At 42.2% G+C, this 20,648-nt stretch overlaps 1 protein-coding gene across 2 annotated transcripts in view; it reads left to right on the top strand.

The window, feature by feature from the left end:
• SLC6A15 (solute carrier family 6 member 15) overlaps nucleotides 1–20,648 on the top strand; it is a 65,466-nt gene that overhangs the window by 4,506 nt on the left and 40,312 nt on the right. Inside the window, exons 2-3 of one of the 2 annotated variants that reach the window (XM_019514812.1) lie at nucleotides 2,960–3,014; nucleotides 19,124–19,606. In XM_019514812.1, coding sequence (XP_019370357.1) covers nucleotides 19,318–19,606 — 289 coding nt within the window. In that variant the 5' untranslated portion in view covers nucleotides 2,960–3,014; nucleotides 19,124–19,317. The remainder of the gene's footprint in view (nucleotides 1–2,959; nucleotides 3,015–19,123; nucleotides 19,607–20,648) is intronic. The other variant, XM_019514813.1, reaches the window with a different exon arrangement.

Genomic DNA, 20,648 nt, shown 5'->3' with positions numbered 1-20,648 from the left:
CTCCTTGCTTTGCATAAAGAGAACATAGCTAATAAGTATAGGAATAACCAAGTCAAAATTACTCCATTTTGATTCTTAGCCATTATACAAGGTTTGGATTAGTGGTTAAGATAACACTGGTTAGGGCCTAGTTCTTCGTTCCCTGAGCTCAGTTTTGTACTTCAGATTCCTGAACAAAACCTCCTATCAGTTAGGATGCAGAAATGAGCCATTTCCTAGCTATTTAGATGTGCCACCAGTAGAATTAAGTGACATGAAACTGCTGATGCAATTCCAAGCTGCATTTGTAACATGCAACTGATTCATGGTCCCTTGCATCAAGGATCTAATTTCCATCAGTCCTAAAGCTTTTAACTTTTTTTTTTACAGGTGAACATCTGAAAAAGTAGTGCAGATGAGACATATACAGCATAAACAACCTTATGAAGCAGAAGTATATTATGCAACCAACGTGTACAGAACATTTACAATGTTGGATTTCTCAGAAAGCAAGACCAGGGTATTTCAGAATAATTGTGCTAAAAATGGCAAGACAAAAACCAACTGCAGTAATAGAAGTTATTCTTTTGGGCTAGGGACAGCAGTTACATGTAAACTGGTATAAGTGATTGGAAACTGGTTCAAAACTCTAACTCAACGGAAGTTCAGTGCACATAAACTGCTTTCAAAATGGCTGAAACTGGTTTAAGATAAACCTGGTTGGACGTAGTATCAGACTTAACTGATTTAGGTTAAATTGGTTTATTGAACTTCCATCCTATATCCCCTCCAGATTCAAGTTAACTCATAGTCCCCCAGCATACCAGCATACTTTCCTCCTTCCCCATAGCCTCCCCTTCCCCCTTCTCCCGCCCCACCAGAGGGGGGAGCTTGTCTGCTCTAGCCAAGCAGGGAGGCCTGCTCTAGGGCCCCCTGGCTTCTAGCCTGGGACACTGGAGGCATGTGGATACGTTTATGGAATCAAAAGTGAATGTGTGTTCACTTGCTTATTGCTCCAATCTACGTAGCTTAGACTAGCCTGCAAAGTTTTAATTGATTTATGACTGTCCGTACTTAACCTTGGGGATTAGTTATGCCTAGAAGAACCCCACCAACTTGGAGGGAGGAATGGGAGGGATCTTCTCAGGGAGAAGAATTCCTTCTGAAATTCCATAGGACAAAGGAGAAGTATATTCATAGCTACCACAGAAAGTAAATCCACTGCTCTGGTGGGGGGGATCTGAGTTCTCCAAGCCTCTGCTCTTAAGACAGTAATACATTAAGCAGCATCTCATGCAGGAATGTTCTGGTCCCAAGTGAAGTAGAAGGCAAATCTTTGTTGATTCCAGAGGGAGCAATTTTGGGTTGTTAGCTCTTAATCTTTATAACATTTATATAGTTATAGATTCTAGTGGATGAAAAATACAAACCAAGTGATTGCTGGCTTCATTTTCCGTAAGGAGATGCCAGTCCTGGTTGAACTCGGAATGACTTCACAGACAGTCTTCCCTAAACACTTTTAGGAAGTGATTACTTTAAAAGTGGGTACTGTATATTTTTAGTTATGCTGGTGTCCTTTATATCAAAGTACTTTCCATAATGCCCCTTTCTGTCAGGCTCCTCTTTGTTACCCTGCTCTTTTGGTAATTATCCCATGACTTAAGTATCAGTAGCATCCGTTCAGGCAAGTGTATTGGCAGCTATGTAATTCCCTCGAGGTGTGTCATGTGGCTGAACTATTTCTGGTTGTTTAAGGACTGTTTTTTAACTACCTTTGAAAGAAAACGAATCACTTTTAGTGCAGAAGAATACTTTTGCCCTATTAGGCACTAAGTTTCATAAAAGCTACAGTGACTTACAGCTTAGCCAGTGTTCACAATTATAGCTGAATCCTATGAGGTTCCTGCGAGGTACTGAGCATACTCAGCTGTGGACAGAAGCTTCTGTCTAGAGATAAGTAGATAAGGGCTATCATCTTCATTCTATAGTTGGTGAAACTGAAGTCTGGAGAGGTGAGTTGCCCAAGACGAGAGCGTGGCTCAGTGGCAGAATGAGGATATAAGTGCGATTCCTAGTTTTTTAACCAGATTGCTGAATCATCCTGTCTTTCTCATTGTAGTCAATTAGTCTGTGTGCAAATAGCAGGTGAAAGAACTTATTTTACGGGACTGAACTGTTCAGTTTGCTGTCACCTTCTGCAGTATGAACTCCATACATTTTCACACGCTGCTTTCCACATTCCCTACCCATGCTAATACCTGTCCCTGAGGGCAACGTGGATCTGAGGGGACCAGACTGTGAACCTCTTCCCACCCAGAGAATGATCGTAGAACAATATCAATTACTTTACTTTTTTCTAGTTTTAATATATAGGAACAGTGTATCTCACATAAGCAAGACTTCTAGAATATGATAAATTCTTTTTTCAGCTTTATTGTCATCCTTTTATAATACTCAAAAAAGGTCTACATTAATTTTGTCCTTCCTTTATGTAAACATCTAAATGAGGGTTGTGATTTCTGGCCTAGCAACGTTTTAGTATTACTTATGGTTTATTATGTGCTACATTTATATATTTCCACATTTTTTATTAATATTTTTGTTTTGATAGTATCAAAATAAAGTATATAACATTTAAAAAGAATGAAAATAGATTACTTTCTAATACAGCTTCCAGTAGATGAATAGACGTTGTTCTTGGATCTAAACACTTTCAGAGGAAAAGATGTTCCTTTTAAAAGCCATGAATAAAAAAAAAAAAAGCTTTACTTTATGATCAGTTAAGCTTTGCTGTGACTCTCTTTGTTGAGTTTTACTAGGGTTCCAGTGTACTTTAATACATTAAAATGGCTTTACAAATAACTTTTTTTAGTTATGCTGGTGCTTTAATTACAGCAGCAAGTTCTCTGGGTCATGTGCATTTGTATTTACTTCCAAATTTGACTGCAAGTCAAAAGATGTTTTTTTTTTCTTCCAATAGGTTGTGAAAATTTTGATTATACTACACAATTCGCTCGGAATACAGTACATATCTAGTAAGTTGTGGTTATATATAAATACATACTGTTTGCTGATTTAACAGATATGCTTCACAAGGGAGATTGAGCCTAAGATCACTAATAGTTGAAATGATGGGAAAAGGGCTTAAATAATGATGGAGGTCCCTGGTGTGGTAGTGGACAGCGGAGAGCAAGGATGTGCAGGATGACCATAGAAGCATGTGTTTGGAAGATGTTCTAGGAATGTGTCTGTTCAGATGCTTCCGCTTATGAAGTTCCTATGGAGCTCTGTTGGACCTTAAGCTCTTTTCTTTCTCTTCTAATAAAATCACAGTGTAGTTATTTGCTTTACATACAAATGCAGTTTCAGATGTAAGGGGTGTGGTCAGTCTTTGGTGGATCTTGACAGCTATTTTTTTCTACTTTCCTGCCTGCTTTTATTGCTTTAGCCTTAAACCACAGAGAAAATTGTTTACTTGAGTTTATGTTGAAGCCAAGGTACTGCTGGGGTTCAATCAGGCTTGAATTCCCTGATGCAAGGTAGTAACATGCTTTAATTGCTAACAACGTGAATATTTAAATAAGCAGTTTCCCTTCTGAATCTAAGGATTCATTCCACACCTGCTGAAGTAAATAGCAAAACTCGTACCATCTTTTGTAGAGAAAGATTGGGCCCACAGTTTGGAATATGCAACTGTCAACATGATACTATTTTTTGATATTTCAGTAAGAGGAAAAATGTCTTAATTGAATCAATTATAAAGTTTTAATTTAATCATTAGGCAGTTTTGTCTAAGACATAGTCTCTAGTCATTTTCTATTCAGTTTGTTTAATTTAGTAACCTTGTTTGCATATAATTGGTTAGGGATTTTCCTTACAATTCTAAGCGCGCTAGCTCTTATTAATAATGACTATTAACTTGTTCATGTTTGTGTACTTTGAACCTTTTTGCAAAGTGAGCCACATATTAATCATCCTTTATACAAAGAGTTTCAATTCTGTTAAGTTCTTTCAAACATCGCAAAGACACTTGTCAAATTAATTCAGGACTGAACTGAGGTTTCATAAAAATGGGGAAAAAAGGAGGGGAAAAAAAGGTTGCCTTTCTTTGGCTGTTGTTATTGGTGATTTGCAGTGTAAAGTTTTCCCTCCATTAAAAAAAATAAAACCAAACTGAGATCAACAAAGTTCCCCAGAAGAAAACATGCTACTCTTCAGTGTATGAAACTTGTGTGCTGCCACAATAACTTATGCATGGACATGAGAGCATGAAAGTGGCTAGAAACAAAAGTGGTACAAAAACCTGAAGATGCGGAAGTTATATTTTAGCTATTAATCCAAGGTTTTGAAAGGACAGGGAAGATTTATATATATACAGATATATGTAAATCTGTATTATTTTTAAGCTCTCTTTCCCTTTAAACCTGCTGTAATTGAAAAAGTGTTCTGTATCAGATTTACCTTTAGAAAAATTGCAGAAAATCCTGGGAGACTAGTTTGGAGTTAGAAATAAAACATATTTTTAGAAAAACCTTGAAGTAATAAGGCTTGTATTTGTCCTAAATCTATAAATGTGTATTAGCTCCAAGCTGTGTAATCATTAATACAGTAGGAAGTTCTGACTGGTGGTACATGGGCTTTCAGAGTCACAAAACCTTTCACTAACTGGTATTTCCTCCAAGGCTTTTTTTTTCTGAAGGTTTGCAGTAGTCAGCTTTTTGGGAACAGTCACCCAGAAAAACGAGGAGAGAGAAAACGGGAAGAAACAAAACCCAACCCAGTCATTTTGACTCAGGGTTAAAGCCTAACCTTCTGGGAACTGGATGCAATGCTGCATTCTATTCTATAGAGTTCCCTGGTTTTTCCCATAGGGTTCTAATGGGTTCTCAACTCCCCGGCCCTGTATCACTCCATTATGCTTTACACCTTGACTTTGGCCCAAGTATATGGTTAACGCCTTCTTGCCTGCCGGTGCCCTGTTAGGTTTTCTGTACTTGGTCAGAAGAGGTTACTTATAGATTTCATGCTATAAAGTAGAACTCAGATTTTTTTTACTTAAAGAGAGGTATCCGGGAATAAACATTTCTTAATCTGTTTTTGATAATATGCACTACATTTTGATCAAATGTGGGAAAGTGTATCCTTTAAAATGATCACAAAGAAATGCTAGGTTGTTTATGCTGTCTGACACCAGACTTCCTTTAGCAAAAATGTTTTCACTATCACTGAGGAACTTTTATTAAAAAGCCTAGTTAGAAGAAAAAAAGTGGTTGCATTTAACCCACAAGGCAAGATTTTCCATTAAGTTAATGCTGCGTGTTGCCATAAGCCTGCATAGAAGATTTCCAGTAATGCAGTGACACTGCTTCTCTGGAATGGTTATTAGGAGGCGTTAATTCCAGATGCTGGCAGCTCACTGCGATCCTTTAAACTACTGAGGCTAGCGACAGACATTCCAAAAGCCTGAGCCTGAACTGATTCAGTCTTTGCAGGTTAGTTTAACTTGCAGAGTGCAAACCAGTTTGCAAGTAGATAGACGTTTGGCACGTGCCTTCAGTGGCTTAAGCCAGAAGCCTGGAAGCGCTAGAACAGCCCTCCCTTCCACAGGGAAACTTAGCTGAGGAGGGGTGTTGTGGCCAGTCCCCGGCAGGCCTGCCTCAGTGGCTACAGCCGGGAGCAGTCCTGGCACACAGGACTGCCTGGCCCCAGAGAGGACTCTTAGAAGCGGCTGGGCAGGCTGCATGGGGCTGCACTCCTCGCCCCTAGCACAGCACTGACTGCCTCTGTCTTGGCTCTGTGCAGTGCACCTGCAGCTCTTTCCCTTCCCTCCAGCCGGGGTCTGTCAGCTCCAGGGGCCACCACTGCAGCCCTCTCCCCTCTGCTCCCCAGCAGACAGGCTGACCCTGGGAAGAGCGAAAGGAGGGAAGAATTAGCCCCTGCCCTGCCCACTTTGCCCTAATGGGGCCATTTCAGCCAGTGTCTCTGCTAAGGCCAGTCCCTGCTCTGGGTAGACAGCAGAGGGGTGGGGTCAGCCCTGTGGCTGGAGCAGAGAACCCCACCCAGCCCAGAGAGCATGCTGGGAAGCTGGGGGAGTCTGATTTATCTGAAATCATCAAGAGGTGTGGAACAGACATTGCATAAACCAGTTTGAGCGAAATCAGTTAAGTCTGATACTACATTCAACCAAGTTTATCTCAAACCAGTTTTGGTCATTTTGAAAGTTTACGTGCCCTGAATGTCTGTTCTGTTACAGATTTAAACCAGTCTCTGATCACTTAAACTGATTTGTGTGTAATGTCTGTCCCTAGTCTAGATATTGGCTGTACACTAGTGGCTAGGGCATTCATACAGGAAGTGAAAGGCTTATGTTCTAGGCCAGGGGTGCTCAACCCCTGGCCTGTGGGCCATATCTGCCACATGGATCCATGGCTTCGAGCCCATGGGACTCCCCGTGAGCCAAGAAATTTGGCGGCAGGGAGCAGTGGCAATTGATACTGCCATCCCTCCCCCACTGCCAAATTCCCAAGCTCTGTGCAGCCAGATTTGAGCAGGGCCATGCCCTCTTTCTGCTGTGCAGTCAAATTGGAGCTGGGCCACTGGATTGGGGCCAGGCCATGCCCCCTGCCTCCATGTGGCAGAATCAGTGCTGAGTCATGCTCCTTTCCCCCAGCATGGCTGGATGGGGGAGAGCAAACCTCTGCCTTCCTTCATGCAGCTGGATCATGCCCTGCTGTGTCCGTTTGTGTACCAGATCTGACCCACGGGTGGACCAAGTACAGCCCATCTGGCCCACAGGGCAAGAAGATTGAGCACCACTGTTCTAGGCTTTCCGCAGCCAGAGGAGATTTAAATGAACATATTTCACTTCCTAGCAAAGTGTTCTAAAAAAAGGCAGGGCTGAAGTTATCCTTTACCTCTTCTGCATTGAAGCTAATGCAGTGGGCATTTAAGAGAGGAGTATATGTGGCTCAAGAAGGAAAGCAAGTCAGAGGAATTGTGATTCAGTGACATAGGCACTGCCCTGGTTGCTTCTCCCCCATTCTGTTTCTGCATTATGTAGTTGTAAGAGTGATGCAGAAGCAGCAGTCTGGCCACAATCCAGAACACCCATATCAGTGGGCCACAGAGGAAATCACTAGCTTGCTTTTTTGGCTGCCAACTGAGCCGGCTTCCACAGGAAATGCAAAAGGTGCACCTTACCTTGCCTAACCCAAGGCCAGGGGCCAGGATTCTTTTCAGATAATTGGGAGATATGGTTCTGACACCCTTTGGATGATTTCCTACTTTTGAGGTAAGTGCTCCAACCGGTAGGCTATTAGACAGAAAGGTAGGCTTTACTTCTTCATAAATTTCTAGTCCCAGTTTTTTTGGATTAAAATGTTTAGGGCTTACATAGAAGTATGTGCTTTCACAAATGGAATAGGGTTGCAACAGACTGCAAGTGGCCATAATGGATCTACTCAAAGACATATCAGAAGGACAAATCTAATTGCAAAGGTAAAAATAGGGTCTAGAAATGGCACGAAGTACCATGTGTTAGAGATGGAATAGTATCTAGGCCCTTCTGTCCATAATGTGTGATACAATGTTGCTATGGATTCATATAAGATCAGTATTGACAACAGAACCAACACTTATCATGCCAGGTTTTTTAGTGTACTCCTACCCATAATTCCTCCAAATCCTGAAAGTGCAAGCACAAGAATAATGAAGCTATTGGCAGTTGCATAGCCACATTGGAAGTTACTGATGATAACAACTTATGAATGTAAGAGACGATGAAGTATCCAATCACAATTCAATTTAATATAGTAATATAAAATATATTACTATACAGTAGTTCTTAACCTTTTAAGACTCAAGGTACCCCTTGATATACTCGAGGCACCCTTTGATAGACCTGAGATACCTCAGAAGGCAGGTCTTAGTCTTCACCCTTCTTTTGACTACATAAAAATAATAGAGCAGTTTTTTTGTTGCAAAGTATTAAGAAAGCCCATAGCAGGTCAGAATATTTTTAACACTATATATTCCTATGTGAAATCTTTGGATTTATTTTTAGAACAGTGGCCACCAGCCAGTGGATCTCGATCCACCGGTAGATCGTGGAGCCTCTTGTGGTAGATCTCGGAGCCTCTTGGAGATGATCCAAGGCTGGGCTGGGGGGCTGAGTGCCCGCGTGCATGCACATGCACGCCCCAGCCCAGCAGGTCAGTCCATGGGGGAGGGAAGGTGCAGGGGCTAGATTGAGGCTCCCGTGGTGAGGGACAGTGCCGCAGAGGCAGAGGCAGGGGCAGGGATAAGCTGAGTGGGGCCCTGGCCAGGTGGGACTTACCTGCTGGGGAGGTGTGCCCCCAAGTAATTTTTTCTCCCTCTGCATCAATCTGCCCCCTCCCCCCCATTCCCTTTCCACAGACTTACCTGCTGGGTGGGAGGGGAGGAGAGGGGGAAGTGGGGTGGCAGTGGCACACCGTAGATCTTGGGTTGCTTTTAAATGCCAAAGGTAATCTACTTAAAAAGGTTAGAGACCACTGCTTTAGGATCTTGTTTGCACACCTACCAGTGCTGACGTGTGGCATCCCATGGCACCTTTAAAAGTATCTCAAGTATCTCAACTATCCCTAGTTGAGAAGCACGCATATAATGAGAATCATATATATAATGTGTGTGTGTGTAATTAATTGAATGTGTCATGCATGATAGAACAATGGTTAATCATGAATTTCTGTTGACATTGGCCTCATTTACCAGCATAGCTTATACTAAATGGTATTGCTTCACTGAAGACATTTTGAACTTTTTCAAGAATACCTGTGGTATATGGTTTTGTGCTGTTTTTAACATTTGCACAACTGTGAAAAAGTTAAGTATATTTATTAAGTTAAAATATTTTTCCATATTACAACCAAGGAATCTATTACAGCAAGGAATAGAAGTGCTATAGTAAAATATTAAGGTAGATTCACCTCTGCAGCTGAGCTCTATGAAATACCGAAAGGAAGTTGTAGTTTTTTGATTCTGTGCCATATGGATTCTCTAAAAATTGGAGGAGATGATGAATGGCTCTAATTTATACCGTTCACATGAGAGAAGAAAAACTCAAATGTGTCTAAAATCAATTAACTCTGGAAACACAAACACTAATCAAAACATTTTGACATGGTGTCACTCCAGGGAAGAATTAAGTTTGTTTGACTGTATTAACTCTGCAGTTAAGTACCTTTAGATTGCTTGTAAGATTAATCTTAACTTTAAATTTCCTGGATTTTACCATAGAGACAAGGTTTAGAGTTAAAACTGGCCAGCACCATAATCACAACTTGCTTTGGTTGACAGTAATATCTGTCAAAGGAATATTCTCACAACTATACCCAGATCAACTGAAAAGCAAGCAGAAACTACTAGGGTATGCTATAACTACTGTAGGGGATGATGGGACTAGAAAGGTTTTCTTGAACCATTAAGTCTAGTCCTCTAAACTTTTCCCCCTTTTTAGAAGATATGCACTATGGGTACTATTCCTGAGCTGATAGGTTTATTTAAGATCCATTCTACACGAGTTGCTATTTCATATGCCATCCTTTTCAATATTATCAGTATTATAGGATGGAGATTTTCAGCCCCCCTCTGATGCCCCTGATTTCATTAAAGTAAATAATCTAAAGCTTACTTCTGCCTCCACCTTGGTAATTTCCACTACTGTATTCTCATCTCTATTTGGTTCCCTACTATTACTATCATTTACATCTTCACCCTTATTAAAAATCTAGGTAAAGTATTCATTTTGTTCTTGAGCCATACATATGTTTTCCTTAATCTCTATTCCTCCTGGATTTTTGTTTGTTTGTATGACTGAATAATCTTTTATTATCTGTTTGGAGGCTTTTGGCATCCAGCTTCAAGTAAGCCTTTGTTTATTTTCACTTTATTTTTGCACTTTCTGGTTTCTGAATGATACCTCTCCTTATAGATTAATCCCTTATTCTATTCCTTGTAGTCTCTACTCACTCTTAATATGCTGTTGGAGATAATTATTCATCCATTATTTCCCCACAAATTTTTATTGGGCGGGTTCCACCTACAAATCGACTTTAGATATAAAGTAATTTCATGACTTTTTACCATTTGAATACTTGAGCTCCTGAATCCAGTTGACCTCCTTAATGAATTTCCTCAATTTCTCAGTTTGTTCTTCTGAAGACCAAAATTTTAGTTGTAGGCCCATTCTTATCTGTCCTGCAATGTAAACTGAACTAATTCAACTCATAAGTGCTTGATTCAATGGTACTTTTCATAAAGAACTCTTCTTTAAGGGTGTGTACAGTGCCACTTGTAGAAACACTACTGAATTTTACTCAACTCCAAGAAAAGGCTCCCCTCATTTAACATGGGGAAATGCCCCCTGTTTTGGATTAAAAAACAAGGTTGTGGGGAAGGGCAAGCAGCACATGCTTGCTCTCATCCCAACCTTGCCCAACCTGGTAGCAGTGGTGCGGGTGGGAGGGGGGCACCATGTGGCACATAGCCACATGAATTTCTGGTCAGGCTCTGGAGTGGCAGGGGTAGGTCAGGCAGCTGGAACAGGTGTCTGGGCAAGAGGCAGTAGGGGCATGGGAGCCTGAGGCTGTTAGGGTGAACAGGTAATGGGGCAAAGGCAGTGGTGAGATAGTAGGGGGGCAAGCACTGAAGGGGGCAGGTGTCAGGGGGCAAAGTGTGGGAGGGCAGGGCCAGGGGTCAAGCTGCTTCTCCCCATCACCACCTTCCCCCCACCACCTACACCTACGGCCTGCTCTCCTACTGCCTGCCCCCAGGAGTTGAGAGCTGTGTGCTCTCAGCCCCATGTGTGGGGCTGTGGGTGCTGGCTTTGAAGTATTAGGGGGGTAAAGGTTCCCCTAGCTTTGGCTACTCTGGGAGGGCTTCCCATGGTCATAACCCCAACAGTACCTCAGGCAAAGCTCCACTGCAGCGGCCACTGCTCTGGGTGATACCCTGACAGCTGAGAGGGTGGGATGGGCTTTTGTGAGGACTGGTGTGTGGCCCCCTGGAGCAAAAAGCCCACTTGCCCTCACCTGTGCTTCTGGGTGCTGTCAGCTGTTTCCAGGCAGTGTAAAACATGCTATGGGGCCCACTGGCTGGGTGCCTTTTGTAGCTGTCTGTAAAGCATGCAGCTGGCCCCAAAATGTTTGTACAGGGTTCTACATTTAGCGTTTCCATCTGCTAAAACTAAACTACTAAACTTTACTGGTTTATCTGAACACTTGCATGCAGCCTAAGATCTTTGTTACTTACTAAAACTAAACTCTCACAGGTGGAATGGCCGTTTGAGAGAAAAATCTATTGATTATCACATCCAAATATATCTGTGTTTTACTGTTATTGGTAACATTTGATATTTATTCACTATCAGAAAAAATTAAAGTTTACCTATTTCTAAATACTCTTTTGGCCTCATAGAGGTCTCTCTGCATACCTCACTCACAGGCCGCTGGTCTATAAAAACCGTCAACATGGTCTTTTCTTAGTGAACTTCTCTAGTGCAATTTTTACCAAAACAGATTTGGTTTTGTTAATGCTATCGCATTTTATTTCATTACAGTTTACCAATTCATTGTTATGCAGTGCTACCCACACATCTTTTATTTCTGTATTTTCTAGACAGCATTTTTTTTCAATAACCATATTTCATTTGGGACTGGCATTCCACCATGTTTCCATATTCCTACAGTAGCTGTTATTCATATAATTCTGACAATGTTTGTCCTACACTAAAAGTTTTATTTCTGCTGTTTTGCTTCCCATAGTTATTATACTGGCATACACTCATTTCAGTTGTTTTCTACATGAGTTTCTGGTTGAAAAATGGTACCATGAGTTTGTTGAAATACGTACTTGGCTTCCACTTTTACTGATGTCATATGCTGTGCATTGTTTTAGGAGTGCTCAAAAAGACTGTGTGTTTGTGATTTTTCTCCTTAGATTTGTTCCTAAAAACAATGAAGAACTAATCCCCCACTATGAGGTTGGATTAATCCTGCTTTAGTTAAAAGACAACATTTACATGTATCAACAGGAACCAGATAAAAAAATGTTTTAAGTTGTGTATTAGACAAAACTTTCCTAAAATACTTACTGAGTAAGAATTAATCTGATATGGCAAACTGTAAAGCTAGGATTCATAACATTTTGAGATATTGGTCATTTGGTAGAACAATGAACTTTTTAGAAAATTCAATTATAATTAACATTATTACTTCCTCTGCATTAATTTTCCCTTTATACAAGTGCCATTATTTAAAAAGAAATAATACAATTCTAACCTTTTAATCATTGGGTAGGATTCTTTTAGCCTTCAGAATTATTTCTAGAATTAGCCATATGGTAAGTTTTAAAACTGAATGTCATATTTAAAAAGTTTAGTTGATTCTCTGGCAGCTTAAATTAGTTTAAATATTTAGTATATAATCCTTGAAATTTTAGTGAAAACACCATACTCTTTACTGATTATAGTCCCAGTAGACTCACAGGACTTCAGTAGACTCACAGGGCTATACATTCTTTTTCACAGGTTAAGCATTAACTAGTGCCCATTTTAAAGCTGAATTACTGCCCCTTTCACTAATAGCCATCAAATGAATGGAAAGTATTGGGGAACCTTATACCTTATTAGGGGCAAGGGTCTATGCCAGAAGAGCAGGCACCTCACCAAGGCACACACCCTGTAGCTCAGCGGCAAGCAAAATACAGCCCATGGGCCAGATTCAGCACACCAGGCAATTTTATCTGGGTTGCAGGCACTTGTTAACTAATTGTACCCCACCCAGCCCGTGTACCTCGCTTTCACCTTTGTGTGTGGAAGGGTCCAGCCCAGCCAGCCTGCAGCTTCTGGGTGGGGCTGCTGCTGCAGCCACGGGGGGATCTGCTCAGCTTCCTCAGCATCCAGAGGCTCCTCCTCATGTCCTTGCTGCAGCACTCACTCCGGGCAGCAGGTAGGGAAGCAGCAGGGGCAGAGGGAGCATGGAGCATGGGGCTGGCGGGAGTGTGGAGCCTGTGCCCAGGGGGTGGCAGGAGTGTGGAGCTCGGCTGGGCAGAGTGTGGGTGTGAGGGAGGATAGGAGGGTGTGGGGACCCTCCACACACTCCCCACATTGGCACACAACTCCACCTGCTGGTGGTAGCAGCAGCAGCTGCAGGCAGCAGGCACTTGTGGCCCACGCAGGTGTTGCTGCCCGGTGGCATGTGGCTCCAGCCAGTGCCTCACATGGCAGCAAGGAGCTCAGCCAGGCCAGCCCACCTCTATCGGGCCGGGCTCCCTGTGGCACACGTGCAGCTTCCAGCACTTGCACACCACTGGCGGAATCTCCATAAGATGGAAACGCCTACCTTCTGCACACATTGCTGTGCAGGTCCTGGGACTCTGCTGGAAGCAGGGGGCGGGGCTGCCCTTCACTTCCAGTGGAGTCCTGGGACCTGCATGGCAGGGTGCAGGGAAGACAGCCGGCTTTGTTATGTGGGGCTTCCCCTGGTAGTGTGCGAGTGCCAGGAGCTGCACGTGCGCTGCAGGGAGCCCTGCATAATAGAGGCAGGCTGGTCTGGCTGCGCTCCTTGCCACCATGTGCACCACTGACCAGAGAAACATGGCGCTGGGCAGCAGCGCCTGCGTGGGCCCTGAGCACTCCCTGCCTGCTGCCGCTGGCAGCAGGGGCTCTGCATCACGGGGGGAGTGTGTGGGGGTCCCCACACCCTCCCTCACACCCCACAAAGCCTACACACCCACACGCTGCCCCCACAATCCCCCCACATATATACACCCCAATGTACCGTATACTGTCCACACACAGTCACACCCCCTCACAAACCCCACAGACCCTACCACACACACACTCACCGCCAACCACACAGACACCCCCCCATGGGTGACTGGTGCCTCCCAAGTATGGGGAGGCACCAAATTGCCAACCAGTGGGCAGGGGGGTTCCCCAGCAGCTGATCGCCAAGCCTGGAACCAACAGTGGCAAAACCGCCAAAAGTGCAGTTCTGCCGTCACTTCCAGTTTCACAGCTGATGCTTCTAGGGGGTGCACGGCCAATCTCAGGGGGTACACATCCACCTCCGTGCACCCCCTATGCATTGTCAATGCTCACCCCGCCACCTTGGTTGGGGTGAGGTGTGGGACAGAGCCTCAAGTGGGTGCAGGGGAAGGTGGTGGGATCTCCCGCTGCATTTTGGGAGTACATGGTGGGGGGCATGTGCCCCCAGATTTGCCCCTGTGGTGAGGGCAGGCTGCCACTGCAGGCTGAGACCAGGGGCTGCACCAGGCGCTTCCCAGTGGCGGCTGGGCCAGGCTGCATTTGGGTGGGTGGCAACGGGGAGGGGCTGCAGCTGCCTCAAAATTCATCATAGCCCCCCCCACTTCCCCTCCCAGTGATGCCACAGCCTGTCCTGAGTGCAGCCTGGCTCAGCCCCCTTCTGGGAAGAGCAGCAGCAGCTCGCCCTTGCTCTGCATATAGATCTGGGGGCACACGTCTCCCCATGCCCTCCTGGGTTGTGTGCAGTGGTGGGAGCTGACCCCCCCACTTCCCCTGAATAAGCCACTTGTGGTTCCATCCCAAGCCCCACCCTGGCTGTGCTGTGCCTGCCCCTGCCCCAGCCTCAGTCCCAGCCCCGCTCCGTCCCTTGCAGCCGGAGCCTCGATCTGCACCCCCACGCCCCTTCCCTCACAACAGATTTACAAGCTGGACCCAGCTGCACTCCATGCTGCCAGGCTGTGTTCCTGGCCACCTGCATGCTGCGCTGCAGCTGCTGCTTGCACAGGGCATTTATCAGCAACATTATCAGCCACATCAGCGACATTATCAACCAAAAAAAGCCGATTGTTGCTACTGTCAATTTTCCTTATATCAGTGCCAATCTGATATGGGACCAATGTATCGGTGCACCTCTAGTTACAGATCCCTATTGCATGAGTAATGGGAGGTGATACTACCAGTAACTGTATGTGTGTGCTGAAAGGCCACATATATGGTTTGAAAAGTGCCATTGAGGTACACAAAGGGTAACAGGATTCTTTCGGTAGAGACACAAAACCAAATGCAGGAAATATAAGATTAGTGAATCCTATAACTACGAGTGGGTGAACTAAATGATCCTAACAGTTTCTTCCATTCTGTCATTTTACAATTACGATATACATTCTTCTCAGTTCCCTTTTGTACAACAATTTACCTTCCTCACCAAAATCCTCTTTGTATATGGTCCAGCTCCTGCTTAGAAACCTGTTTAAATACTTTAAAAAATCAAAACCCCTTTCTGGTTCAACACATGCTGGAATGCCCATGTATATTACCCTGCACAAGCAACATTAGACTATGAAACAAACAGTAGCAAATAAATATGTAACTTCTAAAAAACATTTTACCTCTGTAGGGTTTTATAGTCAATTTAGAGAACTGGGGAATATCAGTACTATTTTGTATAGATTATGATCACGTCTCATGTGTTTTTTATGATAGATTATTTGCTATGGAATTATTATTTGCTAGGTCAAAAAATGTTATTAAAGAAATCAGGAAGGAAAGGCAAAGGATACATAATAGCAAGCTGTATAACCAAAGGCAGTCTTCTTAGTTTAAGCAGTGGTGACAGATTATTGAAACGGAAAGTCTGGAGATCAAAAGACAGGGTCTGTTATATAGAGAAGGAGAGAGGAAACTGTAGTGCGGTGACACAGAGAAAACAGAGATGTGCAGCCAGCAAAGTGTAATATGGTTTTGAAGTGAATAGGTGACATTAAATCCTATTCATGTCTGTCTAGATGTTTAAGGAGAATGCCTATTGTAGGTGATAGTTCCTGCATCCTGGTCTCTTGGTTGTTTTAAATCTACTTTTTCAAACACTATTTAATTTTTAGCAAAATAAGCCCTATTTTGTTTTGCAGCAGCTGTATCTGTGTCACTGCATTCTGTTACAGTCTACAGGCTGTAGGAAAAGAACTCTGGCAGGTGCCAAACCCACTCGTCTGCTTGGCTATAGAGTTAGTAACCATCAGCTCATAACCTGGAGACCAAGTAGAGAATTACTGTATCTTATTATACTCTACTTCCCATGTCCCAAAAAAAGAAGAGTGGAGGCATAGGCCTGAGGAATCTCAGGTGCATTCAAAAGAATGCACCTGAGGAACTGGAAAAGGGGTCTCAAAAAACAGCCAAGTGTAGGGATTATGCAAGTTAACCACTACTTTAGACTAGTAGGTTCATTTCGGGTAGCAAGGCAGGCAATATACACATTAATGTAAATTCATTGAGAATCCTCATTTTGAACTATTCCTAAAGCAGGCTTTGAATTGTTAGTGCTGTATGTGTTTCACTAGCATTTACAAATGGAAAGTGCTTTGGGTCTAATATTATTTGGTCATTATTCAGGTGCTGCGTGGGGACATTCAGGTGCTATGTGTCTAACATGAGAACTTGTTCTCTAAAAGGATGAAGTCACCCAGTCAGGATTACTGCATTGCATGGAAGATGCCTAGGCAAATAACATCCTAAAGTAGGCAGGATTCAGAAGAAAAAAATAAAAATATGTGCCAGCATGTTCCTCCCTGCTTTCCTGTAGCCTTAAAAAGACTTCAGAGGATTTGAGCTCCATGGATTAAGAGAGATGAGAAAATTCTTATGAGCATCAGGTCATAGGAAATCAGGCATATGCCATGTTCCTTAGCATCACATCCCTTTAATTTTGCAAGATTTTTCACAAGAAAGGTTATAGTACTTAGTCCAGCTCTGCTCTTTTAACACTCTCCTCAATTAGCTATAGGCCAAGTGAGGGTAGGGGAGGCGGCGGGGTGGACCTTCCTTCCTTGCTATCATCTGGCATTAAGACTTGAGGTGTAGCCCTGAGACACTTGGTGTCTGTTCAAATGTTCTGAAATTGTACAAATAGTCTGAAATTCCCAGTGGTATCATGCAAATCTCAAGTTATGCCTGGGTTTACTGGGCCATGACATATTTTCCAGTACTGCTGACCTGATGACCAGAAAGTCCAAAATCATAGTTTTCATGTATGATTTTCCCCCGATTAACCCTATGCAAAATTATCCACTTTAGAGAGTACGTACAAAACTCTCCCATGTTACTTAATCCCTGGTTATAAGACCTGTATTAGGGATTTAAAATTTGCATATGTTTTTATATTGGACCTCTGCATTAAGTTGGATTTAATCTTTTGAGAAAAGGCAAAAAAGGTTCTTGCAAAGCATTTTCCAAATCAAATATTCACTCAGATCTATCTATACTTTTTAAGAATTCATGTACTTCTGCTTTACAGTCTGAAGGCTCCCATGAGGACTATATAAAACTGACCTTCAATAGGGCAACTGCAAGACACTGTGAAAAGAAATGTTGACTTAAGCTAATCACCGATAGTCAAAAATCCTGAAGCTGAATCGATTCAATCTTTGCAGGTATCTTTAAACTTCATGGATTGAACTGATAAGCAAGTGAACTGATGTTCCCTTTTCAAGCAGAAAAGGCATCCAGATCCCTGCAGTGGTCCATACCAGTACCTGGAGAGGTGTGGGGGGTGCTAGACCACGTCTCCCAGCCTGCTGGTCACTACAGAGAGCTGGGAGCCTGGCAATTCCCCCAATCACACCCCTACTTCAGCCTCTGGGTTAGCTGAGGAAGGGGGGTGGGGAAGCCCACCTCTCTGGCCTGACACTGGACCCGCAGCTGGGAGCAGCCTGGTGCAGGGGAAGGCGGGGGAGCATGGCTGGAATTCCACAGCCGTGCCCCCTCCTTTGTCTCTGGGCTAGCTGAGGATGGAGCAGGGGAAACCTGCACTGGGCCTTGGCTTTGCCCCTGGAGACTGGGGTTGTGGGGTGTGGCTGAGGGACTCCAGCCCAGCTTCTGGCTCCCAGGGGTGAAACCAAGACCCTCCGCACCCTTCCGCCTGCACTGATGTATATGTTCAAAATGGAATTCTGATAGTAAACAGAACTGGGTCCAGCTCCTCACATGTTTTAGTCTATATTCTGGTATTTTCTTTTCCCCAAATAATCATATAAGCCACCAAACCAGCTCACTAGTAGCAGATGGTTGTCTCTTAAAATCTATATTTATAAGGGACTGGACACATGAACTATTTAAGTTAGTGTAATTCACATCTGCTTGCCATACCAATGTATATTATGTTGGTTAAAGGCAGTCCACAGTAAGATGATCAGGTGTTCCAGGATATCTGCTAGCAGTAGGTGACGGGTGATATAGTCTGTAGTAACTGGATATAACAGATAGCTCTAGATACGTGACCTTTGCATCCTGATTTTTCTTAGGGTAATGCCACACTGATTTAGTGATATATATGGATGTAGACCACTATGTTGTTTGTCTGCTTCTTGTTTACTCTAAAGGCTGGCTACACTGCTTTGAATGTATCATGATTCAAAACCCATAGTATACAGTTATGTCTATAGCATATAGATATTATAGATCTTCCACTCTTTTAATGCACTAATTTATACCATAAATATGATAATCTAACTGATGTATGAATTCTAGAAAACAGTTGCTGAAAACAGGTGAAATAGTATTTCTTAACTACTATAAATTGAAGAATAATTTAAACAAATAAAATTAAGCTTTTTGTATAAATGAAATAGAATTGCGGATTCTATTTGTGGATTGATATTATAAATTTTATTTAACACATCTAGTCTATGACAAACTATATGTATAGATACTACCACTCCAACTACCACATCTATTTTATGACAAAGTATACATCATAGCCACTCTGAGACTGGCTTATTACCCCATAAACATTCTCAATGGTTTAATGGTTTTTAAGCCAGTGTTTGAAAGAAAAATAGTCTCAAGTGAATTATTATAACTGAAAACTAGAGTACGCTTTGGACCACCATAAATTGATAATGTCTCTTTAACTTTTTATTTTTGAGGAAAGGAACAGCACTCTTATTCTTCCAAAAAGTTCTCCAAAAAACCCCAAAACCCAGAAAACCCCCTGCCATCTAAAAGATAGGCAGTTTTCCTGTTATATGGAGATAAATTGAAAATAATAAACCATAGCATATACTTTTCTAAATGAAGTTTTCTTGTATAATGTATTCATTTACTTTTTTCCCCATTTCATAGGTATTTATGGTACATCAAACATTTAGAACCAGAAGCCTTCCTTCTCTTGATCACTCAGTATCAAGGACTCATCTGACATCCTCTTCAGTGCATTGATTAATATTTTGGGCTTAAGAGAAGGGAACTGTATCTTGAGCTTGTGAGCTTACCTGAACTAAAACTGATCCTCTTCAGCTACTTTTTTTTCATTGCAAATGCCTAAGAACAGCAAGGTAGTAAAACGAGAACTAGATGATGAGGTCATTGAGTCAGTTAAGGACCTTCTCTCTAATGAAGATTCTTCAGATGATGCCTTTAAGAAGAGCGAACTGATGGTTGATGATCAGGAAGATAAAGATGCAGATGTTGAAGAGGGGTCAGATGTAGAGGATGAGAGACCAGCTTGGAACAGCAAACTTCAGTATATTCTGGCACAAGTTGGATTCTCCGTGGGATTGGGGAATGTGTGGCGATTCCCATATCTGTGTCAGAAAAATGGTGGAGGTAAGGATTGGTGGTCACTAATTTGCCCTGTTGATTTCATTCTAAAACACAGATACATTTATACGGCTTCTTAAATTTCTCTTTTAAATTTTGCCCATTTATAATGAAATAGTAAATTATCTTTATTTTAGAGAGAGAAATCTGCTGAAGGAGATAGTAAATGATTCTGATGAGCTTCTTTGGCCTAGTACGCTATAACAGAAATGTTTCTATTAAGATAGCTATCTGTTTTATATGAAAATAAATATTTTCTAATCTTAGTCCTGTGGATGGGTCATGGCATGTACCAAATGAAGAACATGATTCTAAGGGCCATTTATGCTAAGTGTTCTTCATGTTGTTTAGATACTAAAAAGAAACATTAAGCTGAGAAAATGCTTAAGAATATCAAAGTAGTAAAACAAAAAAGAAAACTAAATGATGAGGCCATTAAGTCAGTTAAGGACCTTCTGAGGATAAATAAAGTTAATACATTAAGGACCAGAACAATTTAAGTGGGACTTTTGCATAACTAAGCATCAAACCCTTACCTATTAATTATATCACTACTTACTAGATAGCTTTATTATGATTAGCTCTTTGTGAAACAGGCAAGTATCATAGGACTGTAATAAAGTTTTTATATGTAGTGAATGACTTCAGTCATAAAGTATATAATATGTGGGATTGCCAACCATCCACAAATTTGTGGACAGTTATAAAAAAGAGGCTTAAAATGTGTGTCTGTAAAGTCTGTAAAAATTAAGCTGTCCATAAAAACTAAGCATCTGAACAAGGATGGATGCTGAAGAACAGACATTGAGGTGAATATTACTTTTCTGTTGGCTATATTGCAATGCATTAGGCAAGCAAACTTTCTTCCATTAAAAAAGTCAGTAATAACATATTAATCCATGCCCTGGTATGGTCATTGCTTAGCTTTATTGAAAATGAATGTTTCTGTTACTACACACGTATTTTTTTTAAATTAAAACAAAACTTTTACTTATGGTGAATGTTCACCATACTTCAGACACTTCAAATTGTCCTACCAGGATCTGGC

The sequence above is a fragment of the Gavialis gangeticus genome, unplaced genomic scaffold (assembly GCF_001723915.1).
Source record: "Gavialis gangeticus isolate Ggan-Ray unplaced genomic scaffold, GavGan_comp1, whole genome shotgun sequence".
Lineage (NCBI taxonomy): Eukaryota > Metazoa > Chordata > Crocodylia > Gavialidae > Gavialis > Gavialis gangeticus.
This window is presented reverse-complemented; position numbering and strand designations above follow the sequence as displayed.